Genomic DNA, 20,248 nt, shown 5'->3' with positions numbered 1-20,248 from the left:
CTGGCAGAGGGAACTCTTGAGGAGCCAAGACTGGGTGGGAGGAGGTGGGGGGGGAGCAAAGAATGGCAGGTGACCCAAGGGGTGCACGCGGCACACAGAACAAAATGGATCTGGGTGAGGGTGGGAGGACGGAAGGGGACCCAGGGTTTTGGGGGAGAGTAGAGGCTGCATGGGAGGGGTGCGTAAAGAGGGTCTGTTCCTCCTGTGACCCCGGACCCAGGAGGCCACTGGCTCCAGCTGGCAGGTCGTGAGGGCCCGGAGAAGAAGAGAACACAGTGTCCTTGCTGAGTTTACTCCCAGTGTCAGGGCTGGGTGGGGGACACAGGGCCTTGATGTGACCCCAGGGGCTGGTTTCAGGGTGTGGGTGGTGAGGCAGCTTGGGAAGTGATCCTTCAGCCCAGAGGGCCGACCCGATGCCGGGAAAAGGAACAGGAAGGACAAAGGACACCTCCACAGGTGAGAGCACAAGAGCCTGAGCAACCCCCCGCCCGCCACACACACACACACATACCCACCCAGGGCTGGAGCAGGGGCCTGGACACAAGGAGGCTAAACAGCTTGCCAGGATACACAGCCCGGAAGAAGACAATTCAAACTTGGGGCCTGGCCAGCCTGTCCACCCTGGATCCTTGTGGGCCCCTTTATTGTCTTGGGGTCCCCCAATCACACTGAGGAAGAATGAGAAGCCTCAACAGCATCTGAGTGGCAGGGCTGAGCCCTTACTCAAGGCCACCAGGCTCTGGAATTTTCCAGAATCAGGCTCTTGAGGGCCAAGCACCTGCATGTGCCCAGGTGAGGGGATGTGTTTGGGAAGGCCACCTGCCTCCTCTGTACCCTTGGGCAGGGGTTGGTTTGAGTCCAGTAAGCACTGGGAGCCCTACCTGCTGGCAGGACCCCAGCACCCTGCAGAAGAGGCTGTCCCAAAGCAGGAGCCCCAGGCCAGGGCAGCCCCTGTGGCTTTAGACTGAATCTTCAGCCCCTCTCGCACAAGGGCCTTAAGGGGGTCAGCTCTGGGGGTGTGGTGGGTGGGATCTGTGCACTCAGGCCTCTGCAGGGGTGACAGAAGAATTCTGTGAATGCAGGTGACAGCGCCCAGTACCTGATAAAGGCAGGCAGGTCAGACTTTGACTAATGAGGCTTTGAATCATAAGGGACTCCCCATGAATGTGCGTGCAGGTGGCACCCGGTGCTTCTGGATTCATATTGACAACAATAGCCTGTGTTTGCTAAGTTCTTACTCTTCTCACTGTGGCCCTACTGGGGGCTTCCCTACCCTCCCAGCTGGCAGATGCAGAAGCCAACTGGGAAAGTGAAGAGGTTCGCCTGGAGTGTGATTTGGAGGGCGTGGGCCTAACACTTGAACCCAGGCAGTGTGATCCCTGAGCTGTGCTCTTATCTACTGTGCCTTAACAGAAGCTGTGTGTGTGTGTGTGTCCATGAGTGTGTGCACGTGCATGGGTGTGTGTGAGCGTATAAAAATGCAAGTGACAGAGAAACCTAAAACAACTAGGTTCAGCATGGCAAAAGTTCATTTCTCTCCCAGGTAACAGGGTCTTGGGTCAGGCAGGTAGTGCAGGCTGGCACAATGGTTCCGGGTCATCAGGGACTCGGGCCCCTTCCTCCATGCTGCCCTGCTATTCTCAGTGTGCTGCCTCATGGTACAAGTGGATGCTGAGCTCCAGCCAACAGGAAGAAGGCAAGCCACCTTCACCGAAGGTGCTTCCCACCTCCACCAGCTACTGTTGAAAGCAGCTTGGGGCCCTGGCCGGTTGGCTCAGTGGTAGAGCGTCGGCCTGGCATACAGGGGTCCCGGGTTCGATTCCCAGCCAGGGCACACAGGAGAAGCACCTATCTGCTTCTCCACCCCTCCCCCTGTCCTTCCTCTCTGTCTCTCTCTTCCCCTCCCGCAGCGAGGCTCCATTGGAGCAAAGATGGCCCAGGCGCTGGGGATGGCTCCTTGGCCTCTGCCCCAGGCGCTAGAGTGGCTCTGGTCGCGACAGAGCGACGCCCCGGAGGGGCAGAGCATCGCCCCCTGGTGGGCGTGCCGGGTGGATCCCGGTCGGGCGCATGCGGGAGTCTGTCTGACTGTCTCTCCCATTTCCAGCTTTGGAAAAATACAAAAAAAAAAAAAAAGAAAGAAAGAAAGCAGCTTGGTGCAGTCAAGAAGGCTAAGTGTGCAGCAGACAGCACAGCTCAGCCAGGGCAGATACTGGTAACACAGGGACCACGCCACCCCCTGGCCCAGGCGGGGCTGGGCTCTCCTGCCCTGCACCTCTTCTCAGGGACCCACAGGCCTGTTCCCAGCCCCTCTTGGCATGCTACCCCCCTCCTTGCCCCCGCTGTCCTCAATGTACGCCCACCAAGCATGAGCTGCTGTCTGGAAAGTCCCACCTCAGCCCCCCCTCCTGTCTCCCCATTTCTTCTCCTCTCCCAGCCCTCCTTTATTCTCTGCACCCCAACCCCACCCCAGCCCCTGCAGCCTCCCTCTCAAAGCCTCCCCTGAGGTGGGTTGGGAAGCAGACACGGGTATGGCGGCAGGAAGCTGGGGAGAGAGCGGGGTGGGGTCCCAGGCGTGTAGTGAGTGGCTGAGGCCCATGTGCTGATCACCCATCGGGCACAGACAGTGGGAGAGGAGGGAAGGATACCAGGCAGGGAAACTGAGGAAGTGCAGACAGGCTGGGAGGAGCCGGGGCTGGTGCCTCACATTTATTCTCCAAAGCTGGCGGGGTGGGTGGGGGCGGCAGGAAAGGATGGCAGGGCACAAGGTGCCGGCCCTGGACGGGGTGCCAGGGAAGAGCAGGGCTGGAGTGAAGAGGGGCCAGCCCCCCTCAGCACCCTATTGCCCCGAGGCTGGGGAGGAGGCTGAGCAGGAGGGTGGTGAGCACAGTCTCAGGGCCACCCTGGGGGCCTCCTGCCCTGCTGCCCTGGGGGCCTCTTGCTCCACCACCCAGCTGGCCTTGCCAGGGTGGGATGTTGCAGAGGCTGGTCTGGCAGCAGGTCATGGTCACCTGGGTCCCTCCTACATTCCTGGTGACAGGTTCACATGTATCCGCACACCACACCGCGAAGGTGGTCAGAGGACCCGACTCTGGGGGGAGGTGGTGGAGAAAGGGTGAATCACGCTGGACGTCAGGGACAGGACGAGGCCCCTCGAGGGCCGTGTGCCTGACAGGCGCCAGTGTGGCCACTCACCAGTCTCCCCTTGAGAGATGATGGTCTTGCAGAATGAGTGGCCGAGGGGGCATCTCTGCGTCCTGTTGCAGCGCTCCCCCTTGTGCAGGCTCTGGCAGGAATAGCACTGCAGCCCTGGGAAGGGTCCCCAAGCCCACAGCTCGCCAGTCCAGCCTCTTCCCCTCCAGGCCTCCTCCCAGTTCCCATCCCCTTCCCGTCCCCAGCTGGTCCCCCGCAGAGCGAGCCCTGGGAGCCTCCCTGCCGCCCTCCTGATGACTGACCAGCAGCGCCCACACTGGCCAAGGCCTGGGCTGGAAGAGCCCACCGGGAAGCAAAGAGGGTGGTGCTGGGTGTAGGGATGGACATGCTGGGGGGGATGTGGAGGGACGGGGCACACAGGGCTGTAGGGGCAGGGGTGGGCTGGGTGCTAGAGATGTCCTCGGCTTTCACACTGCACATGGGAGCAGTGGACCCCAGCCATCTGGGGTTGTGTGTCAGGATGAAGGGTGTGTGGGGGTATTGCTGACTGTGTGCTCTGTTCTAAGCCTTGGTCTGGCTCCCTGCCTCCTGCAGGAGCCTGTCCAAGCCCTCGCCTCAGGGTCGTCCCACCTTCCCCTCCCTGTCCTGCCCTCCTGGGGCCAGACTGCTCATGTCTTTCTGGTCAGAATCAACACCCAGGGCCTGTGCATCCACTGGCCTCTCCATCCTGGGGCTCCGTTGCTCCCATCTCTGCTTGGTGAACTCGGGCTCAACCTCTCTGCTCCAGCACCACCGCCCTCCTCACTTGGGCTCCTCTAGCCTCCCTACTCTGGGTGGCAGTTGAGGGTGACAGGAGGGGTGAGGGGCATGCTGAGTGCCAGGCCCCCTCCTGCCCCCTCCCCCAGCCTGCTAGAAGGCAGGCTCACGGGTGGCCTGCACCTGTCTGTCCATCCGCGTCCCGCCAGCAGCCCCACCCAGCCTGGCACTCAGGAGCACCCACAACAAATGCTGGAAGAGCAAAGTGGGCGCCTGCAGCCGGGGTCAGGTGGACGGGTACCTCTGTCCCTGCTGCCCGCCGTCATGCCGGCCTCCTCGTCCTCGTCCTCCTCCTCCTCCTCGTCTTCCTTGTCGTACTCGTCGTCGTCCTCCTCTTCCTCCTCCAGCCCCAAGTCATTGTCATTGTCCTGGTTGTCCTGCACCTGCCCTCTCCCTGGCCACGCAGGGACGCCTGTAAACCTCCACTCCTCGGGTACAGAGGACACACGCTCGGAGCCCGGTGCCAAGCCCCCCACCCCTAGATCTACCCTTTCCCCAGCCCTCCCCCCTCCCCCCACCCGCCGTGGAAGCTGGTGAGGTCCCTGGGTGTCCATCTGCCCCGGCCTTCTCACCCGAGTGTGGCCGGGCACTGTCCTCACAGCGTCCGTTGCTGTGGCTGGCCCTTTACGGCAGCTGCCCTGCCCCCCACCCACAGAGTGGCCTGCCCATTGTACAGAAAAGGAAACTGAGGCTGGGAGAGAAGAGGGAACCCCGAAGCTTGCGTTTCAGAAAGACAGTCGGCCTGAGAGGAGGGGAACCCACGCCCCTCAAGGACTAGCTGGGGCTGAGGCCGTGGAGACTTGGAGACCTGTGGGAGCCCAGGACAGCCCCTGTCCATCTCCCTCTGGCCTCAGAGTCCAGCTTAACCCCCTCTCTTCCCAAGCCATGTTTTGTCCTCAGACTGGGGGTGCCTGGGGCCCGACTATGTGGTCGCCCCATTGCTGCAGGGTTGCCCCTTGCCCTGGGTACCTGGCTGCCTGCACAACAGCAGGGCGAGCAGGAGAGCCATGAGCGTCTTCATCCTGCAGGGGCCGTGGGTCTGCGCTCTGTCCTGCTGGGTCCCTGGATCTGTGGGAAGTGTGACAAAGAGCATGGCTGGGTACTTCCTGGAAGCCCCTGGGCCCTGCCTCCTCCCCAGCTCCAGCCTCAAACAATTGGACAGTTTCCCTCCTGGACTTCAGGGACCGGGGACGGGAAGTCACTGCGATTCGCTTAGGGAGTCCTGTCCACCTGTGCTGCTCTGCCCTGGTCTGACTCATTGGCCTCCATACCCCAGCTCTGCAGGGTGGCCTGTGAGCCTGGCTCAGGGCTGGGTCAGCCCCTGACAACACTGTCCTGTGTCTGGACGCCGCAGGACGTGGGTCCAGGCCCTGCAGCCACAGGAACTTGGTATCATGGGCCCTCCAGCCGCAGAACACTGACAAGACACCCTCAGCCCCGAGTCAGCTCACTGACATTTCATGGTCTCTTTGAGAGTATTTTAAATAAAAACACAATAAACGTCCTTCCAACTACCCTCACTATGCCCTCCTCACGCCCTCACCACGAGCTCACCCTGCTCAGCTGTTACCTCCTTGGGGATGGCCTTCCCACTGCTGCCCACCCCAGACCCTACCCTTCCCTGACCTGCCCAGGGGGGTCTCTCACTGCTCGGTGGTCCAGGGTGAACCTGTCGCCCCCTGCTCACCCATGACCCTCAGTACAATGGGAGAGGCCTGACTGCCGCCTGCTTCCACTTCCCGGTTCACCCCCCCCCCCCGTTTTCTTTTAACGGCAGGGGAACAAACAAGTTCTCCATTTTATAAAGTTTATTCTTACCGACTTTTAGAGAGAGGAAGGGAGAGAGCGAGTGAGAGAGAGAGAGACAGGAACATCAATTTGTTCCTGTATGTGCCCTGACTGGGGATTGAACTGGCAACCTCTGTGCTTTTGGATGATGCTCTAGCGTTAGCCAACCGAGCTATCCGGCCAGGGCATTTCTGCCCAATCTTTAAAAATTGTGATAAAATGTACATAATATACAGTTTGCCATCTTAACCACTTTTTTCTGTGTCCAGTTCAGTGGCCCGACGCACAGTCACACTGTTGCCTGACCGTCACCACCGTCCTCTCCGGGGCTTTGCCATCTCTGCCCCAGCTGGACACCGATTCCCCAGCCCCCCGGTGACCACTGCTCCACCTTCTGTCTCTGAATCTGGCTGCTCGAGGGGCCTTACACAAGTGGAGTCGCGCAGGATCACCCTTTCAGGGATGGGCGTATTGCACCGAGGGTCTCCTTGAGGCTTATCCATGCTGTAGCAGGTGTCAGGGTTTCCCCCCTGCTTAAGGCCCAATAATAATAAGTCGTGGTACGGCTGGACCTCATTGTCCACTCATCCATCTGTTGGTGGGCACTGGGGTTGCTTCCACCCTCTTGGCTGTTGTGAACATGGGTGTGTGACATCTCTTCAAGTCCCTGCTCTGGTCCTGTTGGGCGTGGACCCAGAAGTGGACTTGCTGGATTGCAGGGCAAGTCCATTTTTAGGTTTTGGACCGGGTCCTCTCCTTCTGCACGTAAACCCAGTTGAGTCTCTCACATTAAAATAATAATAATAATAAACTCTTGAAAAGCCCCCTCTTTCTTTAATTTTCTACCCAAACTCCCTCCCCATCTTCCTGGTGGCAACATCTCCCGTGCCAGGCTGAGCTGATTCCCGGGTGCTCCATCTTCTCTGCCACCCCAATCCCGGGCTTTCCATGCAGGAAGGCAGGTCAGAGCACCCAGAGGCCGGCTGGGGCTCCACATCCTCCCCACCCACTAACCCTACCCCACTGAGGGGCGGTGGGCCAGCCCCCTCCCCCCAGCTGTCTGGAGCTCCAGCTGCTGCGCAAGAAGGGCATGTCATGTGTGTCCTTTACTTTATCTCATTAGATATCAATCTCCCTGACTGACGTTAAAATAACTCAAACCGACTATGCAGGGATTCTGTGCAGCCATGGAGAGGAAGGAAGAAGCTCATGTCCTGAGCCAGAAAAATATTTCGTGGATGAAGCCAGGGCCGGGGCGTGCACACACGTGCTGCTTTCTATGTGAAAAGGGAGGAAATGGGCTCCGTGTTCCGTTCTGGAGACTGCGCTCTGTGCACCATTCAGGGCTGCAGCCGCAGGCCTCCTGGCTGCCCACTGGGCCCCTTCTTCAGAGCTGGCAGGATATTTGGGCTATCCCCAGACACTCCGGGCCACACTCACCTCTGCTCTCTTGTGTGACAGGCAGCATGGGCGGGCTGCCAGGGAGCTGGCCACTGGGCAGCACCTTGCAAGTTTCAACCCAGGGGCTGAGGTCTTGGCCTTGGTCCAAAGGCTGCAGCCCTGTGGCTGGTGAGGGTCCAGACCAGACTCGACCTCCGGCCCCTACAAGTCCTGTCCTCTGAGCTAGACAGACCCTTCCGCTGACACCCAAAGGCCTGTTCTCCTCTTCTCCTGCTCGGCCTGGTCCTCCTGTGCCTCATGGCCTGACCCCCAGCTTGTGGGTCCCCACACTGAGCTGGGGAGAACTGCGGACCTCCTGTGTCTCCAAGCAGGCTGGAACTGCCTGGGGGCAGCCTTCCTTGACCGTGTCTGTGTCCCCACTGGCCACTGGGTCTGGCCCCAGTGGAACTTGTGGGTGCGGGAGAGAATGCAGCTTCAGGGTGACCACACCCAGGGCGTCAGGGAATCAAGGCAGAAAACACAGAGGTGCGGAGCTGGGCTAACGCAGGGCACGTACGGAGGGGCGGCGGTGGCTGCTTGCTGGGTGAAAGCATGTCTGAAGTTCTAGGGTGTTAGAGCTGGTGGACGTCACATGTGGGATCATGCCAGCCCCCCTTTTATGGAGAGAGACTCAGTGTCCAGGAGAGGTGTACCCAGCTCAGAGCTGCCCTTCTCCCAGATGCCCAGGCTAGTGTTGATTTTTTTTCTCCAGTTTTTCAATTAAAAAAAAAAAGAGACGATTTTAGAGAAAAATTAAGAGGAAGATACAGATATTTCCTATATACACCCCCCATGAAGAGCTCATTCCTGATTGACATCCCTGCGGGAGTGGAACCTTTGTTACAACTGATGAGCCCACACTGACACATTGTGGCTACCCCAAGCCCGCAGTGTGCATCGGGGGCACTCTTGGTGTGTACATAGTATGGGTTTGGAGAAATGTGCAATGCCACGTGTGCATTATCCCAGTATCATACAGAGTGTTTTCGTTGCCCTGAAAGTCCTCTGTGCTCACCTGTCCATCCTCCCCAGCCGCTGGCCACTGCTGCTGCTACTGCTGTGTCTGGAGTGTTGCCGTATCTGGGAAGTCGTGTAATTGGAATCATATAGTATGTTTCCTCTTCAGACTGGCTTCTCTACTTGGTAATAGGCATTTAAGTTTCCTCCAAGCCACACGGCTTGATAGCTCTCTCTCTCTCTCTTTTTTTTTTTTTTTTTTTGTATTTTTCTGAAGCTGGAAACGGGGAGAGACAGTCAGACAGACTCCCGCATGCGCCCGACCGGGATCCACCCGGCACGCCCACCAGGGGTGACGCTCTGCCCACCAGGGGGCGATGCTCTGCCCCTCCGGGGCTTCGCTCTGCCGCGACCAGAGCCACTCTAGCGCCTGGGGCAGAGGCCAAGGAGCCATCCCCAGCGCCCGGGCCATCTTTGCTCCAATGGAGCCTTGGCTGCGGGAGGGGAAGAGAGAGACAGAGAGGAAGGAGGGGGGTGGGGGGTGGAGAAGCAAATGGGCGCTTCTCCTATGTGCTCTGGCCGGGAATTGAACCCGGGTCCCCCGCACACCAGGCCGACGCTCTACTGCTGAGCCAGCGGCCAGGGCCTTCTCTCTTTTTTTTATAGCACTGAATCATATTCCATTGTCTGGATGGACCACAGCTTATGTTTCTCCCTCACCTGCTGAAGGACATCTTGGTTGTTTCCAGTGTTGACGATTACGAATAAAACTGCTCTGAACATCCGTGTGCAGGTTGCTGTGTGGGCATCAGTTTTCGTCTCCTTTGGGTAAACGCCAGCACTGAAGTTGTCTCTCAAACGCCCATCCTCCTCCTCCTTTTGGTGACCCACCCCCGGGGATGTCGGCTTTGGGAAGGGGGAGGTCTGAGACCAGGGCTGGCACCTCCCTATCTCACCTACAGGTTTAATGGGCTCCTAACACTCCCGGGGCCAGTGGTGTGCAGAGCCCTATGGTGAGGGCTTCCGGGATCTTTGGGAAGTGCCTTCCATCGTGGAAAGAGAAGCCTAACTCTGCCACCTGAGTTCTGGGCAGCCAGGAGCCAGGTGGCAGCTCCTTAAGAAGCTAGGTTTGGGATGAAGTTGATAGGACTGAAAACAGAGAAGAGAGATGGAAAGAAATGGGTCCTTGATACCAATACTGAGTAGCTGACCCAAACTCACCCCAAGTCCAATCTCCCAGGACCTCCAGTTCCTTCAGTCAATCAAGGGGCCCACTGTAAGGTGCAAAGAGCCAGCTTCCAGCTTCCACCACGCTCTCTATCATAAATGTTTTCTATTTCACTAATTGCTGCAATTGCCTTTATTTCCTTCCTTCTTTCTTTAGATTCATACTTCTCTCTCTAACTTCGTGTGATGGATGCGTAGCTAAGGAACTTTCAGCCACCTCTTCTAATGTCTGCATTTAAAGATGGCAGCTCCCTGCAGAACGGAATTTCTTGTGGTGAAGTGACCTTCTTTATCTGAGTAATCATTTTTGCCCCCAAGCACACACTTGGCTTTCTTTCCAGGACAGTTTGTCTTTCCAGGAAGACCTGTCATCCTTTTGCAGGTAATACAGTTGCTGATAAAATTGTTAAAATATTTGTTATGTGCTGCCATTGTTTGCTCTGAGGAGACACCCTTCCTGCCCACTACCTTAAACCCCCAAAAGGCAGAGGGTCGGCAGGTGCCCTGCAGCCCTCCCACAGGCGGTGGCCGGCTTATTTCTCCCGGGAGTCTAGCAGTCTCTTTAGGCCCTCTTCTCACTTGTTCCGTCCTTGGGTGACAGCCTGGGCCGTGTGATGTTTACTCATCTGCCACCAGCTCCGCTCCAGGTCACCATGTCCCTGCTGTCCTGGTCACTCCCCTTGGCTAGGAACATGAGTCCAGTGGGTTCAAGGTGTTCCACTCTGCTCCCCAGCCATGGTGGGCTCTAGGGTCCTTGACCTCCTCACTTCCAAGGCCCTTTCCCTCTGCTCCACCTCGCCAGCCCCTCCAGTGGTCACACCAGCACAGCCCCTCTTGGCCACCCGCCTCTCTGCCTCCAAACCTCAGTCCTCAGGGGTGAAGTTGGGAGGTGGATGACAGGAACCCTGTAAGATGCTTCTGTGTTTCCTAAGAGTTAGAAGGAGGGGGAGGGGAGGTCCCTGCTGTCCACCCTCCTACCTGCCATCAGGGATCTCAGGAGACACCTCGTCCAGTGTCCCTCACTGCCCATCCCCTCCCACCTCAGCCCTTCTTTTCCTGGTGAACAATACTCTCAACCCCACTCCACCCTTCTCTACAGCTCCCGGAAAATTGCAGACCTTGCTAACTGGCTTCAAGCCTCCAAGGGTCAAAGGCAGAGGGTCGAAGGTCAAAGGCAGAGGGTCAAAGTTCGAAGGCAGAGGGTCGGTAGATGCCCTGCAGCCCTCCCGCAGGCTGTGGCCGGCTTATTTCTCCCTGTAGTCTAGCAGTCTCTTTAGGCCCTCTTCTCACTTGTTCCGTCCTTGGGTGACAGCCTGGACCGTATGAGGAGATGCCCTTCCACCAGCACTGACCACGACCCTGCCTGCCCCTCCCTGGTGTGCCCGTTATCATGAAGAAGGTTCCTCTGCTCCCAGCAGACACCAGTCTGTTCCTCCTCACCTTTCTTCCCCAGAATTCTCTACCTTGGGTGACTTCTGCTCCCTGGCATCACACACCCTTCTCTGCAGCGCCCTGCAAGCCGGCCAGCATCTGGGGCTCCTCCCACCCACGTCCCACTTCCCGTCCCAGGGGTTGCAACAAATCATAAACTTGGTGGCTGAAAGCAACAAAAAAGCTCTCTGGGAGAGCCCTTCCTGCCCTTCGTGGTGCAGGAGACTGTCCTCGGCTGCGGCCACACATCGCCAGTCTCGTCTGCACATGCCGCGCCCTGTGTCTGAGCCACGGGGCTGCCTGTCTTTTCTCTTATAAGGACACTGGGGTGGCTTCATCTCCACATCCTTACCTTAATGACTAAGGCTTAATCCATTCACCTTAATCCTTACCTTAACCCTTTCCTCAAATAAGGTCACAACCACAGGTCTGGGTAGTAGGGTACGAACACCTCTTTGGGGGCCACCATTCAGCCCAGAACTCATCCTGTCCCCCTACTATCCTGGGGGCCCCTGGAGGTCAGGGGTGCTCTCCATCTCAGAGGGCAGCGGCCCCTCGGGAAATGCACTGTGGGAACAACGGGGTGTTGCTGTTGACCCTTGGCTGGCCCTCTCAGTATGCCAGGCAGTCGGTCTTTTGGGAAACAACCCTCCTTATAACGGTCAGCAGCTGCATCCACAATCTTGAAGGCATAGAGGGATTCTGATAGTGTCACCACAAAAATACTAGGGAGGGAGCTCAACTGTCCATCTCTCCATGACCCCAACCTAGCCCTTTTCCCCACCAGGGCCTGATTCAGAGGGCTGTGCACAAGATCAGACATGGGCCATGGCTAGAGGGTCGCCCAGGGGCACTTGCCGGGATCACCTAACAGGACAAGATCCATCCGCCCCCTCGCCAGGATCTGGGCATATGGGCAAGGTCAGGCTGGGCAGAGGGAGGTCAAAGGCCAGGAGCTGTTCAGACCGAAGGGGCCAGGGCCAGTCACTTGTTCTGCTCTTATCCCCTTAAAGAGAGCCCTTTCTCTTCTTAATCATGCAGGATTGTTATTCTTGTTTGCAAAATCCTGATAGGATGAAACTGACCCATAAACATTGGGAAGAAGGCAGAGTAGCTTGGAAACAGGATTGGAATCTCTGTTTCCCCGGCAACCAAGCCTCGCGTAGGAGAGCTCAGGTCTCTGCTCCATGGGGAGCAGGCCCAGAGCTGCGTTTCCCAGGGCCTGGCTTCACCGTCTTAAACATGACTCTTTGGATATCTGTCCTCTGCTTCCACTGCCCCAATCATTCTCAACCAGGCCCCACACACCTGTCTTGTTTTTTGCTGCATAACAAATTACCCCCCCAAATTTAAGGGCTTAAAACAGCAGCATTTATTGCCTCACAGTGTCTTGAACAAAGTAAAGAGAACTTGGGAATGGTTTCAAGGTCAGAGATCAGTGATGTCTGCAGAAATGGGAATAAGAAGTGTTGTGGCCACAGACAGACATCACACACACACACACACACACACACACACACACACACATTTATTTTAAAGAATTGGCTCACGTGGATACAAAGGTTAGCAAACTCAAAATCTGCAGGGTAGGTCAGCAGGTAGGAGAGTCAAGAGGAGCCAATAATTCAGTTCAAGTTCGAAGGTCATTTGCTGGCAGCATTCCCTCTTGCTCAGGGAAAGTCAGTCTTTTGGTCTTTTGTTCCATGGCTATATAGTCACCCAGCTCGCGAGCCACATGTGGCTCTTTGGCCCCTGGAGTGTGGCCTTTCCACAAAATTCAGGCCTTCAGCTGATTGGCTGAAGCCCACCCGTACCATGGAGGTCAATCTGCTTCACTCAGAGTCCACTGACGTCAATGTCGATCTCCGTTATTTTCTTTCAAGCACTTTAAAGATACTATTTCACCATCCTTTGGCTTTCACTGTCGCTGTGAGATTCTGCTCTCAGCCCCGCTGCTGTTCCTTGAGTTGATCTCCCTTCCTTTCTGGCTGATTTAAACTTTTTAAAAAATCTCTGGTGATTTGCAGTTTCATTAATTTTGCACCTAAGTGTGAATTTTCTTTTTGTTTATTTTATTGAGTATACATTGTGCTACTCTGTAAATACTTATCTTTCATCAGTTCTGGAATATTCTCAGGAAAAAATCTCTTCAAATATTAACTCTCTGTCCTTTGGGGCTTTATCCAGACTTATATTAGCTTTTGGCACACTCTCTTTTGTGTTTTAACTTCTTTTTTCTTTTTCTTTTTTTAAGTGAGAAGAAGGGAGCTAGAGAGACAGACTCTTGCATGTGCCCCAACTGGGATCCACTGGGCAACCCCGTCTGGGGCTCATGCTTGAATCAACGGAGCTATTCTCAGTGTCTGAGAGGGAGAGAAGGAAAGATGGAGGGGAAGAGAAGCAGATGGTCACTTCTCATGTGTGCCCTGAATGGGAATTGAACCTGGAAATCTGCATGCCAGGCTGACCCTCTATCCACGGAGCCAACTGGCCAGGGCTTTTAACTTCTTTTTTCTATTTTTATCTCTTTATCCCTTGTGCTACATTTTTTTTAAGAGAGGAAGAGAGATAAAGAAGCATCATTTGTTGTTCCTCTTAGCTGTGCACACCATTGATTGCTTCTCATATGTGCCCTGACAGGGCTGGTGATCTCAGGGTTGAACCAGCACCCTTGGGAGTGAGCTGGCACTTTTGGGATTGAACTGACACTCCAGGATTGAGCCAGTGACCCCGGAATTGAACTGGTGACCTTGGCATTCTGGGATGACACTTTACCCACTGCACCACCAGCCACGGTCCTTGTGCTACATTATTGATAATGTCTTTAATATTCTCGTTCACAAATTCCTTCTTCAGCTGTATCTAATTTGATGCCTAACACATTTGCTAAGTTTTTTTTTTACAGCTGCTTTATTAAAGTATAATCCATGTACTGTAAAATTCACACTTTTAAAGTATACAACTCAGTGGTTTTTAGTCTGTGCACAGACTTATGCAACCATCATCACTATTTTTAGAATATTCTTATCGCTTGAAAGGTATCCCCTTGACCCCTGGTCAGCAAACTGCAGCTAGCGAACCACATGCGGCTCTTTGGCCCCTGGAGTGTGGCCTTTCCACAAAATACCACGTGCAGGCGCTACCTCGATAAGGAATGTACCTATCTATATAGTTTAAGTTTAAAAACTTTGGCTCTCAAAAGAAATTTCAATCGTTGTACTGTTGATATTTGGCTCTGCTGACTGATGAGTTTGCCGACCATTGACCACTAGCAGAACTACCCATTCTTTTTCCCTCTCAGTCCCAGGCAGCTACTAGTTTACTTTCTGTCTCTTTTAGATGTTTCTATTCTGGACATTTCATATAAAAGAAGCCATACAATATCTTCTTCTTCTTTTTTTTTCTTTTTAAAAGATTTTATTTATTGATTTTACAGAGAGGGGAGGCAGGGAAGTGAGAAGTATCAACTCATAATTGTTTCACTTTAGTTGTTCATTGCTTGCTTGTTGTATGTGCCTTGACTGGGCAAGCCTAAGGTTGGTTTTTGTTTTGTTGTGTTTTGTTTTTACAGAGTCAGAGAGAGGGATAGACAGGGACAGACAGACAGGAACGCAGAGAGATGAGAAGCATCAATCATCAGTTTTTCATTGCGACACCTTAGTTGTTCACTGATTGCTTTCTCATATGTGCCTTGACCGTGGGCCTTCAGTGGACTGAGTAACCCCTTGCTGGAGCCAGCGACCTTTGGATCCAAGCTGGTGAGCTTTTGCTCAAACCAGATGAGCCCCCGCTCAAGCTGGCGACCTTGGGGTCTCAAACCTGGGTCCTTGGCATCCCAGTCTGATGCTCTATTCACTGGGCCATAGCCTGGTCAGGCAAGCCTAGGGTTTCAACCAGTGACCTCAGCGTTCCAGGTTGATGCTCTAATCATTGCACCACCACAGGCCAGGCAACATATGCTTCTTCTTCTGTTTTTATTTATTTTTAAGAGTTTTTTATTTAGAAATTAAATTTAACCTGACCCAGGCGGTGGTGCAGTTGATAGAGCGTTGGACTGGGATGCAGAGGACCCAGGTTTGAAACCCCAAGGTCGCTGGCTTGAGTGCAAGCTCATCTGGTTTGAGTGCAGGCTCATCACCTTGAGTGTGGGGTTGCTGGCTTGAGTGTGTGATCATAGACATGACCCCATGGTTGCTGGCTTGAGCCCAAGGTCACTGGCTTGAGCAAGGGGTCACTTGTTCTGCTGAAGCCCCTTGGTAAGGCACATTTGAGAAAGCAGTCAATGAACAACTAAGGTGCTGCAATGAAGAATTGATGCTTCTCATATCTCTTCCTTCCTGTCCCTATCTGTCCCTCTCTCTGTTTCTCTGTCACAAAAAACAACAACAAAAAATTAAATTTAATGGGATGACATTAATCAATAATAAGAGTACATAGGTTTTAGGTAAAATTTTCTACAGCATTTGCACTGTTGATTGTAAACTTCTATATTAATTTTATTTTCACTTAGCATAATTTTTTCAAGGTTTCTGCTGACCTTTTAATTTTGATGAAAAGTTTTTCATTCTTAGAGGTCCTGTTTTTTTCAGGTAAGTATCGTCAATTTAAAAATATATTTATTTATTTATTTTAGAGAGAGAGAGAGAGAGAGAGAGAAACATCAATCTGTTCCCACATGTGCCCAGACCGGGCACCAAACCCACAATCTTTGTATCTTGGAACAAGTCTCTACCCAACCGAGCTCTCCAGCTAGAGCCATGGTCAGTTTTTATAGTATTTCTTCCTTTATATATCTTAAACCTGTAAAACAAATAGGTTTTAATAGTCTATATCTGATACCTCCAATTTAGAAAGTTAGTGGGGGGTTAAATATCACTCGTCACTGCTTCTGGAGGCTCATTTCCTTAGGATGTTTGCTAGTTTTTTACTTTGGGCTAATATTTGAGTTCTGTGGGCTCTGTGGGAGCCCCAGCCGGGGAGTCAGGGTTGCCTGTCCACCTGGTTCTTTGCCCTCGCTCCTTCCGAACAGCAGGAGAACGGTGAGGGATACAGGTTTTGGAGCCAAGTGCTTATAGGCTCTCCCCTCAGCTGTGGCCCTGGTCACGTGTCATTGTGTGACCTTGGGCAGAGAACTCAACCTCTTCCCTGCTGTGGTTTCCTCATCTACAGCACGGGACTGATGACAATATCAGGAATGTTGTGAGGCTGTGTAGTGAGATCACATCTATCAAGGGTTTAGAACACACAGTACGGGCCTCAATGAACGCTATCATTCACACATCTCACAACGACCTATCAGTGATCATCATTTGTCTAATGTAAGATTCGGGGTGGAGGGGGCAGAAACCCTCTTCTCATCTTGTTGTCCCAGCCCTAGGGCAGCGCTAGGCCAACAGTGGGTACCCCATAAATATTTGCAGGACAAATGAGGGCAGGACAAAAGGAACGACCACACTTTTGCACCAGGGCTGCGGTTTATTCAGCGCCCAACAAAGACACATACCAGGCACAGGGGACGTCAAAAGCTTGGCGGTGGGGGTGGGGGAGGCGAGAGACAAAGGTGCGACAGCAGCAGCCCCCGCGACCGGCGGAGGGCCTTGGTGTCCTCTTGCCCAAGGTGTGGGACTTGCCCTCCAGGTGTGGGTGTGGTTGGAGACGGCAGTCCCCTGGGGCGGCTGTGCTAGTCGGGGTCGCCAGGGTGCTCAGGGCAGAGCAGCCCCGAACAGTCGGAACCTTGGATGGGAATGGGGAGGGGAGGGGACCCAGGGCTGCGAGTCTGTGAACCAGGACCTGCACCATCACCTTCGCCGGCTCCGTCCCTCCCCCTCTGCGTCTGTGTGAGCTTCACTTCCTCAGTAAACGTTCTTGCGAAAAACTGCACGAGGATCTCAGCCAGCAGAGGGGGAGGGGATCCTGCCCGCGCCCGGGTAGGGGGAGGTGGGGACGGTGGAGCGAGCGGGAACTGGACGGGGACGAGCGCGGGGCCCGGGACGGCCCGGGACGGCCGGGGGGAGCGACCCGGCTCGGACCCCGGCGCCGCGGAGGTCCCCGCGCGCCTCCCGCCACCTCCTCCTCCGCGGAGGTCCCCGCGCGCCTCCCGCCACCTCCTCCTCCGCGGAGGTCCCCGCGCGCCTCCCTGCGCGCCCCCGCCCCCCGTGCGGGGTCTGCTTCTGCGGCTGCGTTCCCCGAAAGACGGGACTGCGCCCGCGTTCCGGTCCGCAGGGGGACGGAAGGACACAGCGCCCCGCGCCTCCCGGAGCATCGGAGCGCCGACACCCTCGAGACCTAAGTGAGCCCCCTAAGCCCTGGCCCGCGCTCCACGCTCGGATCCGCGCTGAGCGCTGACGCGAGGGAGGGAGAGGCGAACGCGGAGGGCTCCGCGCGGGGTCCCCGGCACCCCAGCCCAGGGGTGCGGGGCGGAGACGCGGTGTGAGCCCCTCCCTCCAGCAGCAGGGACGGTTCCCCCGCTCCTTGCCCTGCCCTCTCCTTTCCCGACGCACCCACCGCTCCCCAGGGAGAAGACGCGCCGTCCCTCCTCATCCCACAGGTGTCGGGCGCGCGCGGTGGGTGCATCTCGGCCTCGGGCGCGCGCGGTGGGTGCATCTCGGCCTGCCACCCTGCCACCGTGCCGGGAGCGCAGACCTGCTCTAGCTGGAAGGGAGGCTGTGATGGTGGGCGCTCCGGGGGATGGTCTGGGGGTGGGCTTCTTCGAGCTTAGGGACGACCCCTGCCGTGGCTTCCCGGGAGGAGGTTGTATTTGGAGGCCAGAAAAAGAGAGGGTTCTTCGGCCGGGTCAGGAGCTGTGTCTGCTGACCGAGGCTTCTCCCAGCCAGGCCTGAGCCCCAGACGACCCTTGTCCACAGCTCCCGCGCCTTCGCCAGGTCTGCCTGGAACATGCTGCCTGAGATCATGAAGGGCCTCGGTCTGGTGCTGCTGGCGGCTCTGCTGTGCTCTGAGCCTGGTGAGTCCCGGGGCAGCTCTCCCAGGGTGGGCCACGTCCCTGGGAGAGCTGGGCTGTGGGTCACCATCCTCTGGACCACACTCCCTACTGGACTCCTGCGACCCCAGACGCCCTCTCCCTGGCTGGTGCTGCTCCACCTCCAGCCACGTGGGTCCCTCCCTACTCCTGAGGGGACTGAGGGGCTTCCTCGGCTGTTCCTGCACCATGCCCCTGGTTCAATGCAGAGGTTCTGTGCTCCATTAAGAGCCCCAGCAGGCCGCCTGTCAAGTCCAGTTTGGTCCTTGGAAGCTTGGAACAAACGAACGAACTGTGCCTTGGGAGGGGTAGGGGGAGTGTGTGAGGAGGTCAGCGTGTGCAGGGGGGCACCTTAGGTGTGAGGTAGCTGTGTGTGCGGGTATACTCGTGCATGGGGCCAGGGAGGGGGCCTCGGGGCATCCAGAGTCCCAGTTGTGGGATCCTCCCTGTAAACTACTGGGAAGTGACACAGGTTCTTCCTGGTGCCAGTCTGGCCTGGTCACTGCCGGCCAGGGGGTGCCCAGCCTTCCCCAGCCCAATGGTTCTCCCAGCAGAGCCTGCAGCAAGCAGGTGGGGAGGATGCAGGGGCTGGCCTGGCCTGCGCTTCTCCAGTCCTCCTGTGTCTCCGGTCTGTCTAGCTGATGGTCTGTGGTGCCAGGAGTGTACACCGACCAATGACAGCCACTGCACCCCAAAGAAGTGCCTGCCCACCGACACGGTGTGTGCCAGCGTCCGCATCACTGACCCCAACAGCAAGCCGCCAACCGGGGAACAGTTATCCAGCAGCAGTAAGCCAGCACCTGAGCGCGGTAGGGAGTTTTGGGGGGTGGTCTCAACCTCTGTGGCTTGCTATGTGACAGCGAACAGCAGCCTGTCTGGCCCTGGGCCCTCCATGTCATTGGGGACAACGTGGGTGGGCTGGGAGCTTTAGCTCTGCTGTTCTGGGGTTCTGAACCAGGGCCTGGGCTGGATCCCAGGGCGGGGCGGGGCGCAAGGCAGAGAGGGCCTACCTGGGGCTCCAATTTCAGGCTCCCTTCCTCTTCTCCAGACAGGAAGGACCATTCCGTGAATAGGATGTGTGCCTCATCCTGTGACTTCATTAAGCGGCATTTTTTCTCAGATTACCTGATGGGCTTCATTAATTCTGGGATCTTAAAAATAGACGTGGAGTGCTGTGACAAAGATTTGTGCAACGGGGTGTCCAGGGCGGGAGGCAGCCCCTGGACCCTGGCTGGGGGGCTCCTGCTCAGCCTGGGGCCCATCCTCCTCCGGGCTGGGCCCTGAGGTCTTCTCCTTCCTGAAGGGTTTCTGACCTTGTCCCTGGGGCCTGTGGCTGCCCCTTCCTCAGCCTGGCTTGGCTGGGGCTAGGGCAGACTTGGTCTGGCTCCATGGTCTGTGGTCCTCATCCCTCCCTGTCTCTCCACCAGTTTCCAATTTCAGCCAGCAGGACAACTCCAGGACACAGGCATTGGCATCGGCGTTGCCGGGTGGGTGGGGTGAAGGCCAGGGCTGGGACCTCCAGGTCTTTAAGGGAAGCTGAGCGGAACCGAGCCAGTCCCAACCCGGCAGCCTAGCTGTGAGGGCATCTTCTAGAGAAATACAGTCACTTCTGAGTCTAGAGACCTGGGTCTGAGCCTGGGTGTGGGTGTGTGTTGTGGGGGAGGGCTCCCGGCAGAGCTGGGAGTGAGGGGCTGAGGAAGAGCAGGCAGGCCTGGGGGCTCCGGACGCTGTGGGTGCTGGGCTGCCTGGGGGACCTCGGGCCTGGTGAGGCTTGGGAGCAATGGGGTGGGGGTGGATTAGAGTTGAGATGAACAAGGTTACTGGGTGGGCCTGAGGGTGAGACCCTATAATCATTTGTGTTCACTGCAGACACCAGCCACACACGGGTGCACACAGACTCACACCAGCACACGCAAATGCAGTGGCGTGCACACACACAGCCTGCTGTGCCCACAGAGCGGGGCACCTTCATCCACACCCACGCTGGTATTCACATGCTCACTACCTTAGGCGTGCACACACCCGGACTGGAGCTCTGCCTCTTAACCAGACAACCCCCTGCTCCATCCCTGAGGTGGGCACCACCATGGGCAGGGTCCTGAGGGCCAGCTTTCTGAGCAGGGGCTGTGGAGGATGGCACGGATGGGCTGAGGCACTTTGGGGTGGGAGGAGGCAGGAGAAAACCCCTGAAAGTAAGTCCTGGCCCTTCTTGCTCCAGCCGTGGATCTGGGGTCCCATCCCTGTGCCTGAGTCCAGCCCAACCTCCCTCACCCACTGTCTATGTGGCTCGTCCTGTGGCCCAGGCTTACACACGGTGGCCACTCCAGGTTTACTCTGGGGCCTTTGTCCAGTTCTTCCTTGTCCCTGTGTGGCTGACCCGGGCTCCTTGGAAAAGACGATGGTTCCATTAAGAACTGGCCTTGACCTCCTTCCCAGACTCTTCTGATGAGTCATGGAGAGGGA

General features: G+C 56.3%; 2 protein-coding genes across 6 annotated transcripts; one reads left to right on the top strand and one right to left on the bottom strand.

Moving 5' to 3' along the window:
* Nucleotides 1-2,682: 2,682 nt before the first annotated feature.
* Nucleotides 2,683-5,354, bottom strand: GPIHBP1 (glycosylphosphatidylinositol anchored high density lipoprotein binding protein 1). Its single transcript, XM_066379677.1, has 4 exons — nt 4,936-5,354; nt 4,208-4,360; nt 3,193-3,306; nt 2,683-3,088 (listed from the first exon to the last, which is right to left on the bottom strand). The coding sequence occupies exons 1-4, from the start codon at nt 5,057-5,059 to the stop codon at nt 2,829-2,831; spliced, it is 651 nt and encodes a 216-aa protein (XP_066235774.1). The 5' UTR covers nt 5,060-5,354; the 3' UTR covers nt 2,683-2,828.
* An 11,390-nt stretch (nt 5,355-16,744) lies between these two features.
* Nucleotides 16,745-19,726, top strand: LOC136401442 (lymphocyte antigen 6H-like). Of its 5 annotated transcripts, none has more exons than XM_066379695.1 (4): nt 16,745-17,098; nt 17,673-17,770; nt 18,424-18,573; nt 18,834-19,726. In XM_066379695.1, the coding sequence occupies exons 2-4, from the start codon at nt 17,704-17,706 to the stop codon at nt 19,067-19,069; spliced, it is 453 nt and encodes a 150-aa protein (XP_066235792.1). In that variant the 5' UTR covers nt 16,745-17,098; nt 17,673-17,703; the 3' UTR covers nt 19,070-19,726. The 5 variants fall into 5 exon arrangements, with proteins under 5 accessions (XP_066235792.1, XP_066235791.1, XP_066235793.1 ...); XM_066379694.1 differs by lacking the exon at nt 16,745-17,098 and adding an exon at nt 17,228-17,356; XM_066379696.1 differs by lacking the exon at nt 16,745-17,098 and adding an exon at nt 17,228-17,356 and having other exon boundaries at nt 17,643-17,770.
* Nucleotides 19,727-20,248: the final 522 nt, after the last annotated feature.

The sequence above is a fragment of the Saccopteryx leptura genome, chromosome 3 (assembly GCF_036850995.1).
Source record: "Saccopteryx leptura isolate mSacLep1 chromosome 3, mSacLep1_pri_phased_curated, whole genome shotgun sequence".
NCBI lineage: Eukaryota > Metazoa > Chordata > Mammalia > Chiroptera > Emballonuridae > Saccopteryx > Saccopteryx leptura.
Note: the sequence above shows the minus strand (reverse complement) of the source record. Positions and strands in the feature narration are given on the sequence as shown.

What these genes read in the sequence shown, in the direction of transcription:
- GPIHBP1 (XM_066379677.1), bottom strand. Translation starts at nt 5,059, where the DNA reads ATGCTCTTTGTCACACTTCCCACAGATCCAGGGACCCAGCAGGACAGA. An exon ending in GCTGTTGTGCAGGCAGCCAG is followed by an intron (nt 4,361 to 4,935) that starts GTACCCAGGGCA and finishes CTGCGTGGCCAG; the next exon opens with GGAGAGGGCAGGTGCAGGAC. An exon ending in CATCTCTCAAGGGGAGACTG is followed by an intron (nt 3,089 to 3,192) that starts GTGAGTGGCCAC and finishes ACCTCCCCCCAG; the next exon opens with AGTCGGGTCCTCTGACCACC.
- LOC136401442 (XM_066379695.1), top strand. Translation starts at nt 17,704, where the DNA reads ATGCTGCCTGAGATCATGAAGGGCCTCGGTCTGGTGCTGCTGGCGGCT. An exon ending in TCTGCTGTGCTCTGAGCCTG is followed by an intron (nt 17,771 to 18,423) that starts GTGAGTCCCGGG and finishes CGGTCTGTCTAG; the next exon opens with CTGATGGTCTGTGGTGCCAG. An exon ending in GGAACAGTTATCCAGCAGCA is followed by an intron (nt 18,574 to 18,833) that starts GTAAGCCAGCAC and finishes CCTCTTCTCCAG; the next exon opens with ACAGGAAGGACCATTCCGTG.